The 25,150-nt window shown below is 36.4% G+C and overlaps 5 protein-coding genes and 1 pseudogene across 8 annotated transcripts; 2 read left to right on the plus strand and 4 right to left on the minus strand.

Moving 5' to 3' along the window:
- Positions 1-44: 44 nt before the first annotated feature.
- On the minus strand, positions 45-2,609 carry AT2G31040 (ATP synthase protein I-like protein). The gene is made up of 9 exons (NM_128659.4): positions 2,125-2,609; positions 1,997-2,046; positions 1,804-1,900; positions 1,629-1,724; positions 1,391-1,471; positions 1,132-1,223; positions 954-1,046; positions 780-848; positions 45-680 (listed from the first exon to the last, which is right to left on the minus strand). The coding sequence occupies exons 1-9, from the start codon at positions 2,431-2,433 to the stop codon at positions 515-517; spliced, it is 1,053 nt and encodes a 350-aa protein (NP_565711.1). The 5' UTR covers positions 2,434-2,609; the 3' UTR covers positions 45-514.
- On the plus strand, positions 88-339 carry AT2G31035 (oxysterol-binding-like protein; the record flags this gene model as incomplete). Its single annotated transcript, NM_128658.1, has 1 exon — positions 88-339. One exon carries the CDS (start codon positions 88-90, stop codon positions 337-339), a length of 252 nt encoding a protein of 83 aa, NP_180661.1.
- Positions 2,610-3,570: 961 nt separating the features above from the next.
- Positions 3,571-4,173, plus strand: AT2G31050 (Cupredoxin superfamily protein; the record flags this gene model as incomplete). Its single annotated transcript, NM_128660.1, has 1 exon — positions 3,571-4,173. The coding sequence occupies one exon, from the start codon at positions 3,571-3,573 to the stop codon at positions 4,171-4,173; it is 603 nt and encodes a 200-aa protein (NP_180663.1).
- Positions 4,174-4,520: 347 nt separating this feature from the next.
- EMB2785 (elongation factor family protein) lies at positions 4,521-10,145 on the minus strand. Of its 3 annotated transcripts, none has more exons than NM_001202718.1 (18): positions 9,627-10,145; positions 9,320-9,394; positions 8,975-9,125; positions 8,807-8,875; positions 8,545-8,717; positions 7,901-8,038; positions 7,686-7,811; positions 7,449-7,547; positions 7,093-7,213; positions 6,894-6,957; positions 6,372-6,551; positions 6,197-6,270; positions 5,838-5,887; positions 5,628-5,714; positions 5,443-5,493; positions 5,285-5,368; positions 5,130-5,180; positions 4,521-5,000 (listed from the first exon to the last, which is right to left on the minus strand). In NM_001202718.1, exons 1-18 carry the CDS (start codon positions 9,963-9,965, stop codon positions 4,917-4,919), a joined length of 2,016 nt encoding a protein of 671 aa, NP_001189647.1. In that variant the 5' UTR covers positions 9,966-10,145; the 3' UTR covers positions 4,521-4,916. The 3 variants fall into 3 exon arrangements, with proteins under 3 accessions (NP_001189647.1, NP_001031452.1, NP_180664.2); NM_001036375.3 differs by having other exon boundaries at positions 4,593-5,000; positions 9,639-10,115; NM_128661.3 differs by having other exon boundaries at positions 4,593-5,000; positions 9,325-9,394; positions 9,639-9,988.
- Positions 10,146-11,898: 1,753 nt separating this feature from the next.
- On the minus strand, positions 11,899-14,063 carry TCP10 (TCP domain protein 10). The gene is made up of 2 exons (NM_128662.2): positions 12,399-14,030; positions 11,899-12,283 (listed from the first exon to the last, which is right to left on the minus strand). Exon 1 carries the CDS (start codon positions 13,488-13,490, stop codon positions 12,405-12,407), a length of 1,086 nt encoding a protein of 361 aa, NP_565712.1. The 5' UTR covers positions 13,491-14,030; the 3' UTR covers positions 11,899-12,283; positions 12,399-12,404.
- Positions 14,064-14,479: 416 nt separating this feature from the next.
- On the minus strand, positions 14,480-18,469 carry AT2G31080 (annotated as a pseudogene; the record flags this gene model as incomplete). Its single annotated transcript has 1 exon — positions 14,480-18,469.
- Positions 18,470-25,150: the final 6,681 nt, after the last annotated feature.

The following is a 25,150-nucleotide window of genomic DNA, read 5'->3' on the forward strand; positions in this document are numbered from 1 at the left end:
CTCTATATAAACCATCCATCACCCTTATACTCTTTATTATTCCTATCCAAAAAGCAGAGTAATAAACCCAAAGACAATAATAAAGAAATGGAAGCTAGAGTAATTTCTTGCACTACTTTTGGAGACGACAAGGTCGTCAAGATTGCAGTTCTGAATCATCAAGCAGTTGCCAAATATGAAACGGGAGAAAACGAAACGACCGTTGTTGTTTCCGATGATACTTGCTCGGAGAAAGATGTCAAAGAGATTAAGAAGTGTTGTGAGAAGCTCGGTTATGTTTACGAAGGCAAACTCAACGAAGAATACACTCAAACCAACACTGGACCCGGTTTGGTCTAAAAATTTCAAAGTCATTAACTTTCTATGTTTCACTCTTTCTGCATTTGCTTTATATGTTCTAGCTATCTATCTCTTGGTGATTTGCTGGTATGAATGAGTTTATGAGTTATTAGTTTTTATTACATTAACACTTCTGTGTTTAATTACATTTCTTACAACACTGACCTTGACCTTATTAATCACTGGCCTGTGTGTCTGGAGAGATTGATTCGGGTTTTTGAGTAGTAATGGAGATGGCTTCTTCTATAGCTTGAAAGAACGTAGCAATTTTGTAAGTAAAGAACCCAACCAACATTGGTATCAACTCCAAATGCATGAATCCATACTCAGGAACAAGTATTCTGCAATATATGAAGAAGTCACAAGTAAATATGATTGATGTAACCAAGTTGATTTTGGATGAAAGATATATAATGCAAAACGGAGAGAGAGGTGCTTACGCGTTCCATCTATTGAATATCATAACCAACACAACGGGGACTAGTAACCGTGGCTGGTTAGCTGCACCTCTATAAAATCAATTCAGTAAGACCAAAGAACAAAAGAGATAAGTGAGTGAGTGAGTGGTCTCAACATAGATAACTGATAAGAATTTGAAGAGAAACATATAGTACTTGGCAACTCCTCTGGCTCCATCTGCCATGGCATCTACAGAGTTACCAAGCATCCTCATATATGCAAGTGAACCCAACAAGCCAGCACCAAAACTGTAACAAAATATTCAACACAAATTAAGATTGATTTAAAAAGTCCTTAACGAGATTTTGATGTTCATTGCATGAGAAGACAAACCTAAGTGCTATCTCTGGGGTGTATGAGATATAAGCTGAGACTAAACCAACACCACCAATACCGAGTGTGAGAACCTGAATCTTATTTTTCAGCTGCAGAAAACAATCCAAAAGTCAAGAGACTAGGAACTGAATGCTTCAAAAGTAACGGAGTTGCCCATGAAGGTAAAGAGTAGTGCTTATACAAGCTGCCTTTTCATGAGATAGCAATACATGATATTTGTCATACCATGAAAGGATTAGCTAACCAAAGAAGGTACCTTAAAATATTGTTCCCTGTCTTTAGCAGCTTGTACTTCTGGGTCACCACGTGGCCGTCTCAGCTCCCTAAACATCACATCCTGCAGCACACATTAGAAATGAAGGAAGGAATTAAGAACCAAGAAGATCCATTTTTGCCAATTCTGATCAATGTTTACAATGAAAATGACATTTCAATTGGTATAGAATTAATAAATCAAAGCACAAGTGATCCATCAATTGCAAAGATAAACTTACACTGCCACCAGTTGCAGCCTTCGTTGCTCTATCCCATTTCTCTTGCTCACGACGTGTAGGTGCCAGCTTCCATTTAGGAGACACAATAGCCTTACTCTAATGATATTGACAAAAAAGAGTAAACTTCAGAGACATAAAGAAATAGCAATGTGGCTTTGTCAAATTGGCTTCTCACCATTTGCTTTTTAGCTTCTGACTTGGAGGTGTCAAGACGATTTTTCACAACGGATTTAGAAGACGATGCAAGCTCTTTACTTAAATCAACATCCATACTAATTTTCCACAGATAACAACAACAAACAAATCAACCATTAATCAAAATGCAAGAAATAAAAAACTAATTTTTATCAGTTTAAAGGAGAATGAACCTGTCAAGACTCATAACTCTGCTAAAGCTCAGAAACCCAGAAGACTTTTCCTGTAAGCAATCACAAAACCTTAAAGAGATTTAGTGAAACCTTAAAGTTGAGCTAATTTGGGGGGATAAAGATTGAACCTTTGAAGGAGATGGGTCGAGAGAAGAATCATTAGGATCATCAAACAATTTCTTCATTTGATCCATAAAATCTCTGTTCCAGATTAAGTCTGTGGAAGTAATGGGATCTTCTTTTTCACCTCCCCAGTACTTTCGGAGCTTGGTGGTAGTCGGAGGACCACCGTACTCTCCGGGAGCAACTCCGGTGGACCATTTCTCAGGTTTCTTATTGGGTAGAATGATTTTGGTTGGTAGACGAGAATTGGGAGATTGATCTTGAGGAATTGGTGGTGTGGTTGATGTTGCTGAGATGTAACTAAGAATCGCCATGGATGAGTTTTTTGTGGAGCTTATGACGCACCTGATGTCTGATGATGATGAATGATATTGATGATGATGATGCAAAATAAAATAAAAATCTCAGCTTGTGGCAATTTTGGACTTCGTGATATTTTCATTAAATATTCCCACCAAAAAAACAAACATTTCATTAAAAATTTGAGAAAATGTTACAAAAAAGGAAATTCGGAAAAAAAAAGATGCGAAAATGGAATCTTAACTTACAATAATTAAAAAATAAATAAATAAATAAAAATAAATTAATTAATTAATTAAAAGAAGATAATATCTTTTGTATATAAATCCTAATCGTTGTATGTGTGTTAAAGAATACTCCTTCCGTCCCACAAAAATAAATTTTTTAGGAAAAAAATTTGTCCCACAAAAATAATTTTTTATATTTCCAATGTAATTTTTAGAACTGTTTACCTATTTTACCCTTATTAAATAATTAAATAAATGGTAATAATTATTTTTAAATAGTATTAAGAGATTAAAATTGTCATTATATATTATTTTTTAAAGAATGTGAAATTTCTAAAAAATCCATCTTCATGGGACGGAGGGAGTATAAATTAGACCCTAAATATGACTCTAACAATTGGTGAAATAAACAATTGGTAAAAATTAAATATGATATTTTTCTTAAATTTGTATTAATTTTCGAAATAGTTCATTTCTAATATTTTATTACATCGAGAAAGTTTGTGTGTTTTTAAAATTTAATAAGTAATATAATTTTATAAAGATATTAATTACAAAAAAAAACTTCTTATGAGATAATTTTTTAAAAATAATTACAAAATTATTATAATCTCTCAATAAATTAATACCTTTAAGAATTAATAAATTTCTGGATATATTTAACAAAAAGGGAAAAAATGACCTTAACAATTATCACTAGGAATTATCAAAATATAATATATTTTTGATTTAGAAAAACATATAAAATCGTCAAATTCTTAAAGAGAAAAGGGTTACCTTAAACGAGACCTCGGGTCTATATAAACAACGTAGTGCTCTCTCAACTTCTCACCAACACAAACTCAAAACTTTATAATATCTCTTACATAGTTGTTTTCTTCTTTCTTTGCTGCTTAATTCTCTCGTTTCAAACAACAATCGATCATGGCTTTGATCAAAAGCAACGCCTTCTTTACTTCTTTGCTTATTCTTGTAGCACTTTTTGGAATTTCCGTTGGAGGAACCGTTCACAAAGTTGGTGACTCCGACGGATGGACGATTATGAGCGTCAACTACGAGACATGGGCATCTACAATAACTTTTCAAGTTGGAGACTCTTTGGTCTTCAAATACAACAAAGACTTCCACGACGTCACCGAAGTCACTCACAATGATTACGAGATGTGTGAACCGTCCAAACCGCTAGCAAGATACGAGACCGGGTCTGATATCGTCATTCTAACCAAACCGGGACTCCAACACTTCATATGCGGATTTCCTGGTCACTGTGACATGGGACAAAAGCTTCAAATCCATGTATTACCAGCCTCATTGGGACCTGTCGCTGCTCCGGTTCCTGGACCCGTCCGACCACCAAGCTCTTTTTCGTCTCCTTCACAGTCTCCGTTGGCTGAGTCACCGGTTAATCATGCTCCAGTACAGTATCAGATGGGACCATCACCAGCTCCACATAGTGCAGCTTCAAACTCTAATGTTTGGATTGGACTCTGCTTCCTTCCTTTACTTTCTTTGCTCATCTTAGTTTGATATATTTACACACGTTTTGTCTTTTTTCTTTTAGTTTAACTTCTTACGTACGTTTGAGACTTTGGTTTGTAGTTTTTTCTAGAGAATAATACACCCATTATTCAACCTAACAACCCATCCTCTTCTAATCAAAAACCTACTCCTAGTCCTAAGCCTTTAGAGGATCCTCTTGAGGTTCTTCCAGTAGATGATGCAACGATTGCAACACTTCCTTACAATGCGGCCTCAAGTCCTTGTGTCTGGAGTGGCTTAAGCTTGGTCTGGAGTGACATAACCAAACTGGCGACTACTGTGCGGTGGATATTTTCATGATACTCGAACTGAACATTAGTTATTAACTTTTTAAAGTTTCTACTACCATGTTATTTAACATAAATGGAGACACATGCTTTTGATGAGATAAAATTAGAACGACGATTGGAACAAAAGGAATCAGTTATAAATTAAAAATATAACTTGGGTCATGTGGGTCGTTAAATAGACCCCAAGGCCACCAACAAAACTTTCTTTATAACGATGATAAATCCGGTGGTCCACAATGATAATACAGCATCGGGATCGATCTATCTTCTTATTGTTATCAATACAAGAATGCATCTTCTTGCGTATAAGTTACGAATCTAGTATATAATCTGAATGTTTCTCGTACATATTCAATAATTTTCTTTTTCTAGGATTGTGACAAGAACTAAACCAGCTTCCATAAAAATTGTACCAGAGAGTCAAGTGTGGAAGATAACTTTTTAGTCTTTGGCTCGTTTGCTCTGGGATTTACGCTTGTTAACGTCTAGACATCTTTTCCTCAACCGAATCGTCTTTGGTGTCACCTGACCACATTAAACCAATAACAGTACAACATTAAACCAAGAACAGTAAATGCATAGGAAGCCGGAAACAAAATGTTCGTCATGGATAATATGATTAGCTAGATTTGGAATTGGTGATGAACAATGTACCTCTATAAGCTCATCTGAGGCAACGTATCCTATAGCTTCCTCAAGTGTCATCTGAATAGACAAGAATTCAAAAGTTAAACCACAAAGGGCAAGAAAATTTTCTGATCAAGAAAACAGTTTTCTTATGTCATGTTAAAAGAGGAAAGGGTACATACAAGACGAGGTGGAGATAGCTTCACATTTTCGTCTTTCCCAGCAGAGCGAATGTTTGTAAGTTCTTTGGCCTTAACTGGGTTAAGCTGCAGTGCAAGGGCAAGTGAGCTCATGGCATTTCGACAATTTAGTATGAAGAGGAGAAGTCGAACAAACTTACATCAAGATCTGTTTCTCGTGAATGCTCACCGATAATCATACCATCATATGACTGTTAAAGACAGACAAACAAAAGAAAGTGCAGCATTAGCATGGATCAAACGCAGAAAGACCACATCACCTGTTCCAATCAAGAACAGCTAAACCGAGAAAGATATTTCTATGTCATATTTAGATGGTTCTCACATCCAGCCCCGGAGACACAAAGAGAATTCCACGAGCTTCCAAACTCATCAGAGAATGAGCTGTGATAGTACCACGTGCCATGGAAACCTGTTTCATCAAGATAAATAAATAAAAATAAAAATTTGAGACTACATACAAATTTTTATGAAGGAAAAAAGTCAAGGGAAAGCAATCTCTTATTGAAATAAGAGTAACAAGCCATAGACATACCAATACTCCTTTCCTAACATTTCCAAGCGGACCTCGGTACTTTTCATAAGCTGCAAGAACGCGATACACAAACAGCAATCAATTGAAGAAGAATGTAATAAAACGTAAAACCTAAGATGCTTCTAACTACCAGACAGATATGTTTGGATCTATGATGAATCCTCTTGCAAGAAAACTAATGATATCTGAAGCTGAATTTGTGTTTAGCAGATATATGCAAGAAATATTATTTACATAGATGATTCCTTTAGAAGAGAAGTCAACTGAATTGATGCTTATGAAAGAAGAAAACATTGAGAAAATAGATGGATAAATAGCGGACTGGAGTTGCAGTAAATGCAAGTAGAAAAGTTTCATACTTAGGAAAGCACGATGCATGAATCCAGTTCCTCGTGTGTCGCTGCTAAACACACATCTGTACCCAACCAGACCTCTGCAGAACACAAGTATACGTAGGTTATATTTCTTCATGGGGAATGATTCAATGAGCAGCAAGCAAGATTTTCTAAAAGTAATTAAAAATAGTAAGCTAACCTTGAAGGACAAGTTAGTGACAGTCTCGTCCTACCCTCATTTCCAGGGACAGGGCCCATGTCAATAACTTCCGCCCGCCTGTGGGAGAGAGCTTCCATCACTAATCCTACGTGTTCATCATTAATCTCAATAGTCACCTCTTCAATTGGTTCAAGCTTTTGTCCCTTTTCAGTTTTATACCTGAACATAAAGGACAAACGCTCAGAAGTCAGACGAAGAAGTACAACAAAGTTTGTAGAAATAAAGACACTATAAAGGAGTTTTTCTAGGCTAAAAAGTAATCCATAGTCGAACAAACAATAACCAAGTAATGTTTAGTGTAATAGTAACAGCATAGAAATCAGGTAACTTGGTAAAAAATAAAAGAATTCTTCTATTGCTTTATGACACAAACTGGTAAGACCCTTTTCTTCAAAAGCCCACTAAGAACCTCTACAACTACCAACATCTAATAACCTCAACAACTAACTCTGATTATACGACGAATATAGTATGTAGTGTAAACAAAGAGATGTGACTAACATGACTTTAGGTGGTGAGACTGAGAGCTCAAAACCTTCCCGCCTCATATTCTCAATCAAGATACCTGTTAGACACGACAGAAATTAATTTACCTGGCATAGAGAAATAAATACAGTTACGTGTTTTCTGGCGTGTGTCATACTTTATATCCGTCTTTACAGGTGAACAAACACTAAACACAAACTGGAAAAGAACAAACCAAGTTGAAGTTCTCCTCTCCCTTGGACTTCATATGACTCTGACAAGCCTGGAATAACGTTTATGGCAAGATTTGTTTCAGCTTCTGCCATTAACCGGTCCCCGATTCTTCCTCCAGTTAACTGCATGCAGATTAGCAAAGGCCTATCAACATGTGCCAGAACGAGTGGTCTACCACCTAACACAACATATTTCTTCAAATATCGCTAAGGGGGACACATTAACTTTAATGCCAGCAACATATAGGTGAATTAAGATGAAAAAGAAATGCAGTGACCCGAAGGTAAATCTGAGGATGTAAAAGTTTAATGCAGAGTAATGACTAGAGCTATATCTTGTCACTATAATTAAACATACGTGGGTGCCATCCTGACCAGCCAACGGAGAGTCATTGACACCAAACGTCATAGAAATTGTTGGTGGATCTAACTCAACAGTAGGGAGTGCAGTTGTGACCTGAAAGACAATAAAAATGAAGCATTTATTCAAGCGTCTTAATATTCAAATAGGGATCAATGGAAGAAGTTATGTTAAAAGCAGAATTCAATTATATATCTAAGAATAAAACAGGGAAGTAGTCCATTCGGATATTACCTCTGCACTAGCCACCGTGTGACCTATTGATGGAGCTGTCAAACCAGCCATACAGATAATATCACCAGCCCCAGCAGCGTCAATTGAAACTATGGTTGTACCTTTCTTTTTCATTAGCTTCACAACCTATATGAAAGATGTTTATGTCTGCTTAGATGAGAACATCACACTTCGTAAACACGGCTGACCAAGTACAAAGCAATATGCACACAAACCTTTGCTTCTTCTATTTTCTCAGAGCCAGAATCAGTTTTGCGTAGTCCATTGACTCTGTCACCAACACGGACAACTCCAGAAGTTACTCTTCCAGTTAATATTCGTCCGAGATAGAAGTCCTTCTCCATCATTGAAACCTGGAAATCAGAAGAGAGAACGATAGTTAAATATCATTGCTAGGGCTTTAGCAGTTCAGACATTTTATACCCTTAAAATAATAGTTACGTATAAATGAATCTATTCAAATCTTGGCACATTCACTACATAACATGAATACGTTCAAACTAGGAAAGCCGAAGGTCATAAACTGAATATAATCTCATGAAGTGTCCAACCAATGTCTTCCTTTCCCGAGGAAATTAGTTTGACAAAATCACTTGTTCTTTCTTGAAATTTACTGACGGATATAGTTGCTTCTAAACTCACAACAACAAGTCTACTTACTTAACAAACATTCTAAGTTCAACCGATTTTTCTCTGAAGTCTACTGTGGAATGCCAAACAGAAATCAATGGGAACTGTGTTAGTTAACCTCGTCCAAAGTTAAAGAGCACAATGCAAAGATCAGCTACTTGATATTGGACAATCAGAAAAGTGAAAGAAATTGGCCAAGCAAATTTCATTCGCTGGAGTTTTATATTACCAGCATCAGAAATGGCTCATCAAGGTTTGCTTTTGGAGGCTGAACATGTCTTACTACGGCATCAAGCAAATCTGCCATATTCTTCGCATCTACAGGAGGGTCTTTGGTATAGGTAGAAGATGCCCACCCTTCTTTTGCAGAGGCATAAAGCACCGGAAAATCTAGTTGTTCCTCTAAGTAATGGAGAAAGAAGAAATGTTGATTTAGTAATGATTTGAAAATTAATTAGAATACATATATTAAACTTTGATATATTAATCACCTGTAGCACCACAATTTGCAAAAAGATCAAACACCAAACTCTCCACTTCATCACACCTCTCTTCCGTGACTGTAAATAAACGAAGCAAGAAAAAAAAGGATGAGAAACTAAACAAATTAAACAAGACCAACAAGTTTTACTAAGAAAGGGAGTGAATGCAATGCATACCTGAAGGTCGATCTACCTTGTTTAAGAGAAGGATTGGGCGTAGTCCATACTTCAAGGCTTTGGCAAGAACAAACTTAGTCTGTGCAAGAGGGCCTTCTCCAGCATCAACAACTAATATAGCTCCTTCAACCATACCAACGACTCGTTCAACCTATAATTCAAATACACAAAATAGTCACAAAGATAGCACCTATGTTCTACAGTAAGGAGTATCCTAATGTCAACAGACCATGAGTAGGTATTGAGAACTTCTAATTAATTTATCTTTTGTCCACTAATATGCATTTCTACTAAAAACGAGCATGAGAATCAAATAATACGCTAAAAGTAAGATCAGTATCATACCTCACCACCAAAATCTGCGTGACCAGGTGTGTCTACCATGTTAAGTTCGTTGTCCTTCCAAAATATTGATGTCACCTGTCGGAAAATTTGACATAAACTTTAAATGTCGTGTAACGTGGTGATAAATAACAAAATCTCAGGGAATCGGTAAAAGAACACATCAAGTTACAGACATAACAGAACAAACTGAGAAAAAAAAAAGAACAGAACATAAATATGCTTTGATAGAGTCTCAGAATCATTTTCAAACAGAACCATTTTCAAAATTGTGAAGTAACAATTAACTCTAATTCCAATCCAAACATACGAAAGGCGATACCTTTGAAGAAATAGTGATCCCTCGTTCACGCTCAAGATTAATAGAATCCATAGCACGCTCGTGAGGGATATCAGCACCACACTGACGAAGAAGCCTGTCCATAAGTGTTGTCTTCCCGTGATCGACATGAGCTATCACAGCCACGTTTCTTAGTCGATTAGGGTCAAGCGAGCTATTAGGAGCTCCGGCTGCAGCTGTGGAAGCGGTGGCTGCTGAAAAGGAGCGTAAGGAGGAGAGCGAGTATCCGAATTTGGAAGGTGATGAATGAGAAGAGAAGGATCTTCGAGTGGTGTTTGACCAAAGAGATCGAAGCAAAGGCCCCGCCATCTTTGTTCACGCGAAATGGTCTCTGATAGGGTTTTAGATCTAATCTCTGGTGACGATGACCAAAGGGTTTTTGGTCTAAAACTGTTTGGAATTTATTTGATCGTTATTTACAAAATAGGACATTATCACTTGTAGAATCTTATATTTTCCCTATACTTTTCAATTGCTTATATTACTCCCACAGTCCTATTTGATTATACAACCATGGCTTTTATAGTTTTATGTAGAAATTAAAACCTCTCATTATGTGATATTCGGTTTTTCCATTAATAATAGAAGTGATTCCGATAAGTTGATACATATAGCGAAGATGAACTGAGAATTTGACTCAGCTTATATGGATGAAGTGGTTTACATATTGTTATGTAATATTTGTAGGACGAAAAGGAGAATTCATGATAGATTTTTGCAAACTTTATAAATCTATTTATGATCTATCCACAAATGTTCTTAGAACTCTTTATTATTTTTTATTTGAGATTTGATAATATTTAATGTTGATCATATATATTGTATTATGGTAAAGTTTTGTTGGTATTTTGGTTTATGTGGATGATACCATATGATATTTTGGTTCTTTTTTGTAATTGACAATTCGGCTATTTAATTACTTCCAACTCAAGGATCTTGGTCATCTTCGGTACTTATCTATTTTGGAAATTGTTAGATAAAAAAAAAACCATTATGTTTGTCAACGCAAGTTACATCTTCGAGATGTTGTCTGATAATGTTTCTTTTGGTGGTAAACAAGGTCAATTCTCATATGCACCAAGGGACATATAGTTCATAAGATTGTTTGTTTCTTAAAGGAAGCATTGGACAAAGCTTGTTTTTACTTTGCTGCTCTAGACCTATATATTTGAGGTTTCACTGCTTATGACTAGGCAAGTTATCCACAATTTCGTATGTACTATGTATCTTGGATTTTATGTTCAATGAAAATTCATCCATTTCATTGTCTATCAAAGCTAAATACAAAGTTATGGCTCTTGGAATTTGTGAACATGTTTGGATTGCCTATATTATGTAAATATATATTTTGGTTTTATATTATGTAAATATATAAAGCATGCTTCTTATGCTCTCTCTGTGTACTCTACAGTGACAACACTTTAGCTCTTCATATTGCTCGGAATCTTATTTTCACGAAAAAAACTAAACACAGAGACATATATTTTCATATTGTTTGGCGTATCCGATATAGTTTTATGAAGGGTGTTTGATTTTGATTGTACCGGTTTGCTCTACCGCATTCCTGTCTGTTGGTTTAGGTTTGTTGGGTTACACTTACATATAGTACAATCCTTTTGTAACAAAACTGTAGATGGAAGTTGTAATCCTTTTGTTGAACTCTTCTAATAATCCAAGCACAATCCATAATCAAAAGGCCAAAGTAGTCATTCTCGCAGTAGATGACTTTTAAAAGTACGAACATTCTGTAGCTTTTAACGTCTTGTATAAAAATGATGATCATCGTTGGGAAAAATATTAATGATCATCATGTGACAACAAAGTACAAACTCCTTTAACCTAAATATATTATCATGTATTTCATCAAACCAAATATATGTACATATATATATACTATATGTAAAAGTGCCAAAAAGTGATAAATGTCATTCTCTATATAGCCCGCCTATCTATATGACTAAAACAATTATTTCAAGATGAATTATAGAAAAATCTTCTGTCAAACCCAATTAGACCAAGTAAAGCAGACTAAACTATCGAGATCCTTTGGTATCACTGTCACAAAGCATTGAATACTCAATAGCAACTTTTTCATAAAAATCCCAAATTTGTAATAAATTTGACTTTTCTATTAAATAGTCGCAACTTTTTAGCAAGCTAAGCTATATTACAAAAGAAAATTGGTATCTGCACAGATGATAATGAACACCTTTTTCTTCATTACTCATGTAATACGACCTATGCTTTTAACGTTCTTCAATTACTCTTTACTTAACCGAAGAAATAGAAACCGCAAGTAAAAACCAGAAAATTCAAACTCACTCGTAGAACAAAAATATGAGATTACAATATCCCAGCCTAACGCCAGTACTAAACCAAAACACACATAAAACCCATCTTTTCAAATATCACAATCTTGATGATCAATGCAAAGATGATAAGAAACAAACAAGCAAAATTGAATAATAATAACAAACACTAAATGAGTAATAATAGTCTTGAATCATAAATATATGGATAGATGGTAATACTAATTAATATAGCGCTTACTCTAGCTCCATTCATCACATTAATTTCCTCCTTCTTGTTCAATGCATGTCATCATGAATTTGAACCTCCATGGTTGTCTGAAAGAAATACATGTGGTAATTTAATTATGAAAGATTTAATTATTGTCTGGTTTCTTGATTAATAACCTATTATACTTAAAATATATAAATACATTAAAAAGAAGAAGCAAACCTTAGTTTAGAGGTGTGAGTTTGGAGGAGAAGAAGAAGAGTTTGGTTGAGTAGCTTCTTCTCCGTGGAGTAGTCTTGTAGTGTTGGGGAAACTAAGGCCTTGCATCATCATCATCCCATGAGAACCATACTGTGATGATGAAGCAAACATCGAAGAAGCTTGATTCTGATGATGATGATGATCCGACGTCGTTTGATGATGATCCCAAGAACGAAACGAATGAGGGAATAAACTGGACTGAAGGGTACCCCTTTGTTGTTGTTGTTGTTGGCCACCAAGAAACACTTGTTGTTGCTGACTATTAAGCAATGTCATCATCGACGGTTGATGATGATGATGGTGAGGATGATGATTCACCATGAAACCACCATTACTCCTTTCTTCTTGTTCTTGTTGTTGATGTTCTGATGAGGATGATGACGTCATAGTTAAGTCGTGATGATTCCATCCAGAGATTCTCCCGAACGTGTCGAAATGAGTCGTGGTGAAATTGTTGGTCTCGGGAACTACGACTGTGTTGTTGTTCCCTTGAAATGGGTGAAGAGAGAGACCAAGATCTTGGCTAAGGTTTGGTGGTGGTGTTGTTGTTCTTGAGACCATGTTGTTGTCATCCTGATGAGGGTAGTTTTGGAAATTGATGTTTGTACCACCACCACCGTTTGTTGTTGTCGTCGCCGGGAAAAACGTTTTCATTGCGTCTTCAGGATCAAGATTGGCCGCCACGAACTGCGTTTGGTCATTGTTCTCTCTTTGGAAAACCAAAGTGGGAGATTCCGGTTTAGTATTCACCGGTTCTTGACGAGTAGTAGTAGTAGTAGTCTCCCCGAGTTCAAGCTTATCAATAGCGGTTTTGGCTTTCTTGATGAGCCAATCAACGGCTTTGCTAGGCCGGTCATAACCTAACCGGTCTTGCACATCGTAGAATTGAATCGCCGTGTGAGCTGAGAGTCTCACGCGCCGGTCACGTGGACCCTTTGATGTGAACACTTTGCTATGACGGTCTTTGCGTCCAGTGGCTCGGATTATGTGACCGCCTTGAACCTCAACTATCTCTCCTCCTCCTTCTCCGACGCTATATCCTTTAAGTCCCATTATTTTTTTACCTTTCAAAATGACATTCCAAGAGTTGTTTTAACTTGGAAGAAAAACTTGCGTGCCGTTTTTGTTGCCCACTTGCTTTGTTTACCTCTTCAAAATGCTTGCCGTTTTGTTGTTATTGTGGTGTTTGGTGTGTAGTGAGTTAATAACATCTGATGCAGGCTGGACACAGCTACCTGAAAGCTGCTACAAGAAGCAACTCTTCTATGCAGATCCCCAAAAGATCTGCCATGGCAGTCACAAGATTCAATGACCCAACATACCCAAATCAAAAAAGGGAAAAAATGAAGAAATATTTAGAAGAAAAGAGATTGGAATCTTTAGTCTAGGGTTTTCCCAAAGAGATGAGAATTTGGACAACAAAATTGATATTAAAAATAAAAGAGCGAGAGAGAGAGAGAGAGAGAGAGAGAGATGCTACTTTAATATATTGATATGTTTAGTTGGTCTAAAATCGAAGGACAAGAAGAAGAAGAGGAAAAAAAAGAGAGAGAGTATACTATTAGATTGTTGGTGGAAAGGATAGCAGAAGTTAAGGGTTCAGAATAGGAAAGTAAACTAAATAAATACCCTTTTGCTTTCAACCTTTTGTTCCTTATTATAAGATTCCTATTTCACATATCAACATGTGTCCTTGTTAAGTTCTTAGCCACATATTTGTTTATTTCAAATTTTTTTGTTACAGAAAAATTCCTCAATCATTATTCTTCAATCATGCGTGCCATATCGAATTCTTGAAACATACATAACTATATATATCATATAATAAGGAATATAGGAAAATTGAAAAACATCAATAAATGAACATATATCATATCTTAGTTACACCAATTTGTAATATTTTGTTTGGTTAATGTCAAATCCTCCTTCACTAATTAATTAAAACTTGAAAAGCATATGTTTCACACAACATACACACACATTGGTCGGCTTAGGATTACATGCTAATCAAAGTCGACAATGGAATAATTTGACTCTAGTATGATTTTTTTTTTTGGTAAGCTGAGGGGTGGCAATTGCCTACCCCAATTTATTAAGAACAAACTACAAAAAATTACAATAAAACAGCTCGAGGGAACTCTGTTCCATTAACATCTGCGAGCAAAAGTAAACGGACTCCCTCTGGGCATGCATCAAAACAATGAAGCCCTAGCGGCAAGGTAAAGGCATAGTTTGCTAACCCGTCAGCGAGACGGTTAGCTTCCCTATACACGTGTGACACACGGACTAACCAGTCCCTCGTAAAGAAGCCTTGGCACAACCGTACCAGGAAGGACAGCGGATGAGCGTTGCTTACCCCTGTGCTTAAAAAACCCACCACCAACTTGCAATCCAAGTCTAACTCCACTCGTCGAAACCCCTTGTCCCACGCAATGAGCAGCCCATAGTAGGCGCCCCATAACTCGGCTAATGGCGCTGCACAAGATCCAATGTTTAGTGCAAAACCACCTAGCCACTCCCCCTGCCCATTCCGGATGGCCCCTCCTGCCGCAGCCAGCCCGTGATTCCCACGGGACGCTCCATCCGTGGTAATTTTCACCCACCCATCGCTTGGAACCTGCCACCTGATCATTCTTTCCACCCGCACACCATTAGGCCGGTTACCAACAGCACCAACATGTACTCTCCTCACCTCCTCCGCCATGTCTTTGATGAACTTCAGCCTGTCCCGACAAATCTTTCGTTCCCCAAACACATCACAACACCTCCACTTCCAAGCCCACCAAATTCCCATACCAAAAAGAGTAGGCCAAATCCCCTTTACTGGATCCATATTTGTAAATAACCACTCCAATAAAGACTGGCTAAAAAACTCATGATGTCGTCTCAGTGGCAGCAACCGACGCCAAATCGGTTCCATAGCGGGGCAGTCACGCAACACATGGAGTATTGTTTCCTCGGCTCCATTACACACCGAACATATAGCATTCTCACTCAAATGGCGCCGGACTCTCTCCACATTAGTCATGATCACATTCTGGCTCACCAACCAAATAAACACCCGTACTCTCTCAGGCGTGATCAGCTTCCAGATTCTGTTAAAGAAGCTCCCCATATTCGGCCTGTCTCCAACGTCACCTTGTAGGAGGGAATACGCAGAGCGGACTGTGAAGGCCCCATCCTGTGTACCCTTCCATGATATCTCGTCTCCATTACCCAGAAAAACCTGAACCACAACCGAGAGCAACCGCCTCTTAACTGTCTCTGGCAGATACAAACCCAGAATTTCCAGGTTCCAACCTGATCCCGGCAACCAATAATCGGCTGCCACCTTTATTCTCTCCCCCTCCGGTATCATATCAGTCCCAAGCTCCACCAACGGCTCCTGCAACAGCCAGCGATCCAACCAGAACCTTATTGTGCACCCATCTCCAGGCACCCATCCAACGCCCTTAACCACCACTTCCCGGAGCCCTACTGCCACACTTCTCCACGTGGAGGACCATCTTGGTTGTGGTTTCAGCCAGCTAGTATCTTGTACTCCACCCACTTTGTACTTTTTGCGAACAACCCGTGCCCATAAGCTCTCTTTATCTTGAAGCAGACGCCACCCCACCTTGGCTACCAAGGCCTTATTCATATCACGAGCAGACCGTAATCCGATCCCTCCCTCAGCTTTCGGCTTACATATCTTACGCCAAGATAGCAAGTGTTGTTTTTTCTTCTCCATAGTACTCCCCCAAAGAAAAGTTCTGGAGTATCTATCCAAAGTATCAAGCGTAGAGACCGGTAAAAGAATCGCACTCATTACATGAACCGGGATAGAAGACAGAACCGCTTTTGTCAGAGTGATTCTCCCTGCCAAGCTCAAAGATCGGCCCTTCCAACCCGCCAACCGAGCTGAAACTCTTTCCAACACTTCTCCAAACGTCTCCTTATTCATTCGTTTCTGTAAGATTGGCATACCCAAATACTTCCCCAGCTCTTTAGTGCAACCAATCCCACTCTCTTCACTTATCAATTGCTCCATTTCTCTACTCACATTGTGAGAAAAAAATATTTTCGACTTCTCTAGGCTGACTTTCTGTCCCGAGGCCTCACAGAACCGTTCCAACACCCGACGAATGATCCTAATTTGCGCTACCGAAGCTTCTGCAAAGAGAATCAAGTCATCTGCGAAGCAGACATGTGACAACTTCGACCCCCCACATGACACTGCTATCGGTTTCCATTCTCTCTTTCCAACTGACGCCTCTATCAAATGACACAGTCTCTCCAAACAGAGTACAAACAAATACGGCGACAACGGATCCCCTTGTCTCAATCCCCTAGCCGGTACAAAAGAGTCTGTTCTCTCACCATTCCACAGTACACTCATTGAAGGGTCTGTAACTCCTGCCATTATTCTGCTTGTCCAACCCTCAGACAGTCCAGCAGCTTCTAACGTTTCCTGAAGAAAATCCCATCTAACACGGTCATAGGCCTTTTCAAGGTCCAGCTTGAGTAACATCCAGCCTTTCCGCCCCTTCTTCCTCCTCATAGAGTGGACTGCCTCTTGTACTAACACAATGTTATCAATGCTCAAACGCCCAGGGATGAAACTCGCTTGGGCCGGCCCAATTAGCTTAGAGATGACATTCTTCAACCGGGTCACCATCATTTTCGTAATTATTTTGAATAAAACATTACATAAGCTCACCGGTCTAAACTGCTGAATGCGTTCCGGCTTGGCCACTTTAGCTATTAACACAAGCAGAGCATCATTCGTGGAAGCTGGTAAAACCCCTGTCTCGAAGAATTCCAACACAAATCTCGTCACTGAGGGTCCCACTGTCTCCCAACACTGTTGGTAGAAGACTGGTTGATAGCCGTCGGGTCCTGGTGCCTTAAACCGTCCCATACTCTTCACCGCACTAACCACTTCAGCCTTCGTAAAAGCTTGGAGCAACGCTGCCTTCTCCGCCTCTGATATGGATGCAAAGCCACCAGTTGGCAACATATTTCGGACTTCACTAACATCTTCCAACGAGTACAGCCGCTTATAATATGTTAAAGCCATAGCTTCCAGCTCCACCTTATCCGTCACCCACCTATCATCATCTCCTTTTAATGACTCAATCCTATTCCTCCTTCTGCGGATAATTGTTGAGGTGTGAAAGAAAGTTGTATTTCGATCACCCAACTCAATGTATTTCTCCCGTGACTTCTGAAACCACAAAGTCTCCTCTTGTTCCAGCACCAAATCCATTTCCTTCAATAGGACCTCCTCTTTAGCTAGCAAATCATCAGACAACACCACTCCCAACAGGTCCTGAACCTCTTTTATATCTGCCACCAACTTTTCTTTGCGCACGTGAATGTCCCCAAACACTTCTCTATTCCATTTTCTCAACTTCCGCTGCAACTCTTTCAACGCATCGGGCGTGGGACAAAGTCACACTCCAAGACAAACTCAGCAGCTCTTTAAAGCCCTCATGGTTCAACCATGCCGCCTCAAACCTGAATGGGCGCCGACGAGGATCGACCTGCTGAAGCGGTTCCAGCTGGACATACAAAGGAGCATGATCTGACGCCATGAAAGGTAAATGGGACACTACAGCCTCCTGCCACTTCAACCTAGCATGGGCACAAACAAAAACTCTGTCCAGTCGTTTAGCCACTACAGTACTCTCTTGTCTCCCTCTCCGCCAAGTAAACTTATTGCCCTTAAACCCTAAATCAATCAAGGACAACTCATTTATCCAGTCTCCAAAAGCCAAAGAGTCTGGCGACAACCTCCCGTTTCCACCCATTCTCTCATCCACCCACAAAATGGTGTTGAAATCCCCTCCAATAAGTAGTGGTCCTTCCAACCCATTCACGACATCTTTTAACTCTCCCCAAAGACCACTTCTACGACTCACTGACGGCGCCGCATACACCACAATCAGATGCATATGATCCCCATTACTCACCACCTTCGCATGAATAAACTGATTGGTTGCCACCACAATATCCACTTCCCCCACACCCGACTTCCACAACAACCACAACTCTAGTATGATTGATGTAGAGTCCCAATTATTTTATGTTTTATTTTGTTAAAGTCACTTTTATTTTTATGGATACTATATATACAGGGAGAGAGAAGAGATTGTATGTGTTTCATTCATGTGGATAACTATGATTAAGGCCTAATGTTGAATGAGATTCGCATTTCGAGGAGCAAAATGTGTTAGGAACTTATGATTAAGGTCATCGTCTGAGAAATCTACCTTTCCTTTTAATTACAATTCTACCACCTATAAAGAAGAAGAAAAAAACTTTATTCATTTTATGATTAATTTTTATATTTAAGCCGTTGATAATGATACACAACAGCTTTTTCTCGTTCCACTAAAAAGAGAGGGCAATGAAATAGACTTACGTTTCAGACTCTGTTTTCCCTTCTTACCACAACCATACGTTATACATTTGAATATTAGTTTGGAGTTTTGGAATAATGTCTAGATATTTTTGTGCATATTCGTTGGTTTTAAAATTGAAGCTATATATATGAAGATATGTATATAGTAATCGTTTTGTTCCCAAATTAATAGAAAAATAAAAATAAATCCCATATTTGCATAAGAATCAATTATGAAAATGCCATTTTTTGGGATGACATTTGTGGATTTTGCCCCTTTTTGAATAGTTTGTAGATTTTGCCATTTTTCAGGTTACGGAAATATGATTTAACATGCGTTTTATTCATTATGTTTGGGTTTAGTTGGTTGTGGTTGTTCTTAGGGTTTAGTATTTTGTGTAAACTATGTATTTTTACCAAAAAAAATCTGAAATCCATACATTTTTAAGTCTTAGAAAATGGCATATCCGTAAGATTTTAATAAAAATGGCAATTTCAAAAGATCTCTATGAAAAATGACAAAATCAACAATAATCCCTTTGCATAATTAATGTTGTCACTTGTATTTAATGTTGTATATGCCAACTTTGTATGTTAAAATCCATGTGTGTAATTTAGTTTTTTTTATCAACTAAATAATCTTGATAAAAATTTGTGTGAAACTTTTTCCAATTGGTGTTCCACATCCGAACTTTTTCTTTTTGGTAAAAGATTAAATTTTTGTTATTTTAAAAGTTTGACAGAATTACAAGGCTTACAAAAAAACAATCTATAAAAATTAAATATAACATTACAACTCAAAATACGACATTACATCCAAACTTTTTTTTACTTAACAATCAATATATTCGAAGCTAGTTTATTTACTCTAAAATTTTCATCAAATTAGAATCATACCTATAAATTATTCATTTAACATATGTCCGTGTAGATGCAAACAATAAAAAATTATTTGGCTTGATACAAATTTGGTTGTCTTTGTTTGTGTTTATCAAAGATCACAATTGAAATATAATTAGAACAAAAACAGAAATGAAAGAAAAAGTGTGAAAATGTCGTCAACTTGAATACTCCCAAAAGTTAAAGAAAAACAATGCATGATATTTAGATTAATGTCTTTAGAAAAAGCATACGCGCATGCAATCTGCCTTCATATCAAAAGATTCCACATTATACTTCCCAAAGTCGTGAAACTTAAGTAAACCCTACACCTTCTATATCTTATCCAACATATCCACTTTTTCAATAAACCATTTCCAATTTTAATTCATGCTTACTAAAAATACTTCTGTAGTTGACTATTGATCTTGGCCTATGAATAAGTTTGGCGAATTAAGTGGCTCGAACCTTCCTTGTAAGTATTCTTCTCACATGCATTACTATTTAACAAAAAATAAATTAAACCTATTTGATCTTAAAGAGAGACCCTTGCGACATGTTTTCGTTTACTGTTTTATCTAGAGTTTTCATCTGTTCAAACTCTAAATAAAAGAAAAAAAACAGAAAAAAATTATTGAAGGCATTAACTGAAAATTGATAATTTGAGTCCTTTTTCCAACTGGAAAGTAGGCTGTATCTAGATAGGAAGAACTAGGAAGCGTCGAGCATAATGTAATACAAATGTATAATAATTAAAGTGTTGGGCATCAGGGAACCTAACTTAATAATTTCTACTTAGGCTCCTTAGCTTTTTCATTTCTCACATCAACCATTTTCGTAGACTTAGCTTACTAGTTGATAATTCACAATCATCTTTCTTAAAATTATTTTTGTGAGTAATTAAGTTGTATAGAAAATACAGTATGCTATATGTATTTCTAAAATCTATCTAGCTCAACCTTTTTCTACATGATAACGTTTTTAACTTTGTGTATTCAAAAGTATATGAACCAAAGATTCTCTGATAGATATATCATAGAAATGATTTTTATATTTTCCCAAATAATTGTTAACTAACTTCAATAGTTTAACTACCAATATACTAATGAAAATTATTTATATTATAGTAAACAAAAACTATTTCACACCCACACCCACATATATATATATATATATATATAACTATTACAAACATAAAATATCATTTGAAACATATTAACTAGTGTAGATTACCATATAGAAATGTATATAACACAAAAATGAAAAGTATTAGGGGTGGACATAAAAACAAAACAGTCGAAAAATTATGTTTAGGAAAAAATAATAAGTTATTAATCTAAAAATTATTTGGTTAATTTCTTATCTTATTTTATATTTGTTTTGTTTTGGGTCAGAAAACTGAAGTATTATTTATATTTCATATTTTTATTTTTATTTTAGTTATATAAATTTTTAGGGCTTATTTTTTCCCCACCACAATTGAATAAGAATAATATTATACTCCTTAGAATGTAGTATAGAGTTTTAAATTTTAACTAGCAACAAGTTGATATTTTTTACTATAAACACTACCAATATAATTGTTAACCAACTTGGTTACTTAAACAATTTGAACAATCAATTCATAGTTAGAAAAAAAAAATCCGGTTAAAGGAATTTAAATTACTGTCATTTAAAAAAATTGATACCTCTGCAAACAACATTTGTTCTTTAGCCAGAGAGTTAAACTGTCAGTATCAAGACAGAGAGATAGTAATCAATGCGATTTATTACTTGCTAAAAGGTTCACGGTACAAAAGAAATACATTGTGATATTGCAAGTTCCATGATTAATATAAAAAAAAACGGTAAATTGTATGCAAAAAAAAAGGTGTAGGGTTAAGGCATATACTGTGTTGCAGACCTTGAAGACGAGAGGACGGTGGCAGAAATGGACCCCTCCTCCATCTTTACTTCTTCTTCTTTTCTTTTTTTTCCATGTTTTTTTTTATTGGTTTCTTTTATCAACTTTTTCACTTTAGTCTATAGTTAGTACGACGAAATATTAAAGTTAAAACACTCAGGCCAACGCTACTATCTATACCAAGCTCTAGCTTTCGTACAAGAACATTGAATGATTGAATCAAATTTTTATCTATACCAAGCTTTAGCTTTCGTACAAGAACATTGAAGGATTGAATCAAAATTCATATATGATTACGTTTCATTTAATAAAAAATATATCCACTAATGTTTGTTCATTTATACGCATGTAATGCTTCCTATTTCTCTATTGTATGATTGAGTAGTGACCACAAGTACATATATACGCATGTAGTGCTTCCTATTTCTCTTGACGATTTCATATTGGCTAACTTTTCTCAATCTTGTGCCGGTACCCTTCTATTATTCGACATCTCATTCCGGTAATTTACTCTTCTAAGGTAGATATATGCTTCTCCACTGATGTGTTCTGAGAACTCAAAATTTGTCGTGACGACTTGAGTTGATTGTGCCTCACATTATAACATTGAATTATATGCATGTAAGACACTCAAAATCTAGTATAGGAGAAAACTATTTGAAAGATTTATGACGTTAATTAATCAAAATTTCTTGTCAGAAATTCTACTAATTTATTTGGTAGTTTATATATATATAAAAGACTCCCAAAACTTTGGTTTTAAAAGTTTATGAAATGTGGGAACAACAAGATTTTGGTCTATTGCAACATATCTATGCGGGAACATCAAGTATACAAAATGCAAAAAATTAATTACTATATTTTGATAGTATGTTGTCATATAATTTTAAAAATCTAAATACTAAATTCCGAAAAGATTTTTTTCTGTCTCCGTCAATGAATAGTGCAAATAGAATGAAAAACACTGTTTGAACAAAAAAGAATGAGAAATCCTAATATATGGGAAAATTTTAAAAAAATACTAATAAACAGTCGAATTGGTGAAAGTATAGAAGTAAACAACAAGGCATCAAGAAGATACGGATAGAGAGAGGAAGAAGTGAAAGGAACCAATGAGAGATCTCGTGATCCAAGATGATGATGGTTTTAATGCTATTTTCTGTCTCTATAAGCTTTTGCGTTTATTTTGGCATTAAATATATTACGTACCCAACAGCCTAACATTTTTGTTTTATTCACATTATATAAGACAAAAAAATTTCTATCTAAATTTGAGCAATACAGCTTATCAAATGCTGTAAGCTATTTTTTTCTTTACCCTCCCATCCCCAAAAGAATTAGTAGGAATATTCATAAATGTTTACAAAAAATAAAAAAAAAATTGATTCACCAAGAATTATTCAACGATCGAAAAGAAGAATAAATGTAAAAGAAAATGATCATATAAAGAAGGGGGAAAAAATCTAAAAATAAGAGAGCTTAAAAAGGAGTTGTTGAGTCGACAAGTCCCGATCGTGAGTTAAATAGATAGGCTGAAAATAAATATGTAAGGCATTTATGGCGCGTGGATATTACGTTTCAATCAGCTACAATCACACTTCTTTTTTTGTCATAACATTTCAAATCCTTGAGCTTTTTTTTTTGTTTTTCTTACGATCTTACCAAACTACAAATCTAGACGATTTCACGGATACCACAGTTTTGTCTTTGTTAGTTTTTGCAATATCTGGATAAAATTTAGATTGAAGTTCACTAGTTCAGACTAAGCTCAAAACTATAGAAACTCGTATTATTTGTCTTGCAATTTAAAATATCTATTAAAATCGATGTATAGTTCTTTAACAACTTTTCTTTATCGATGTATAGTTCTTTAACAACTTTCATTTTTTTTTTTTTTCAATGTATAGTTGTATCGACGAGCTAAATATGTATTCTATCACCAGATTATTACAAATTTACTAACAAATACTACAGCATAGTTAGTAAGGGGCTAAGGGCTGGACAGCACCGTGAAAACTAATCCACCAATGAAGAATGATGCAATTTTAATACATAGGGCAACGAATGAAGAATGACGTAATTGCTCATAGGTGTCAATTAATTAGCTAATGGAAATTTGGATGTAATATAAAAATATACATATATATATATATATATATATTAATATATGTATAACCCTTTCATATACATTTATTAGTGAAATAAAATGGGTAAAAAATTGTTTTCAGCTAAACTAACTAGCTAAAGCCTTTTAACAAAAAAATAAACTAACTAGTTCTATCATATGCTACACATCACAACTAAATATTCCATGCGTAGAATGTAAAGCACGTCGAACTCTCTTTCCCACTTCTTTTTTTGTATTGAACCCTCTAGCTCAGCCAGGCGCTCTGCGTAACCCGATGCTTCAATTGAGGTAAACCAACTACAAAATGGGAACGTAACTCAACATCATGTTTAATAGATACATCAACAAAAACATAATTATTAATATGCAGTAAATGTTTTACAATATATTTATTATACAGTTTCAGTTTTCAGTGGATAAACAAAAAAAGTAAACTCATAAAGTATAGCTCTCAACTTGACAAAAAAAGAGATATATCTTCACAGCTAATATAGAAGGGGATCATTTTATGGAAATTTGCATTTATAACATACAAAAATATTATAATTAGGTAACTAACCAAAATAAATAGTCCAATGATATTGTGTGTATTTCCTATATTTTAGACATAACTGACCCTAAGATAAAACCAATCAACTCGCCGGTACCGATTACAACGTCGTCACCACCACAAAGTCACTACCACCATCACCGCCATCATCATCACCACCATCGTAATCACCACGTCGTCACTACTAAAACCACCAGACCGTTACTATTTATCACGGATATCACCGACACCACGGCACCACCATCATCATGCCCTTAGTCCCTCACCATCACCATCGCAACCACCACGGCACCACCATCATCCCCATGAAATCACCATCATCCCTATGTCATCACCATCACAAAGCTAAGTCACCACCACCATCACAACGTCAGCACCACCACCATCACCACCACAAAGTCACCGTCACCACCACAACGTCATCACCGCCAGTCCGCCACCATCGTAACCACTACGTCGTCACTACCTAAAACCACCACACGTCCACACCGTTACTCTTTATCATGGATATCGCCGACACCACGGCACCACCATCATCCCCATGTCATCACCATCACAAAGTCACCACCACCATCACAACATCATCACTGCCACCATCGTAACCACCACGTCATTACTACTAAAATGTCGTCAAATTTTTGACAACAGAGGTTAAAATCGTCATTGACAAAGTCCATATGTTATTCTCTTAATTTCGCAAGTTATAGTGCTATATCCTTAAATATTTTATCATAAATGGTTATTGCCTTAATTCACCCATCATTTTAATCTAATAAGATGATAAGAAAAGAAAAGAAAAAACACCTAGAACACACTAATTGCTGGATTAACTACCTTTCTGCTACCAAAGTATTAGAAAGCCCTAAGT

This window comes from Arabidopsis thaliana, chromosome 2 (genome assembly GCF_000001735.4).
Source record: "Arabidopsis thaliana chromosome 2, partial sequence".
NCBI classification, from domain to species: Eukaryota; Viridiplantae; Streptophyta; class Magnoliopsida; order Brassicales; family Brassicaceae; genus Arabidopsis; species Arabidopsis thaliana.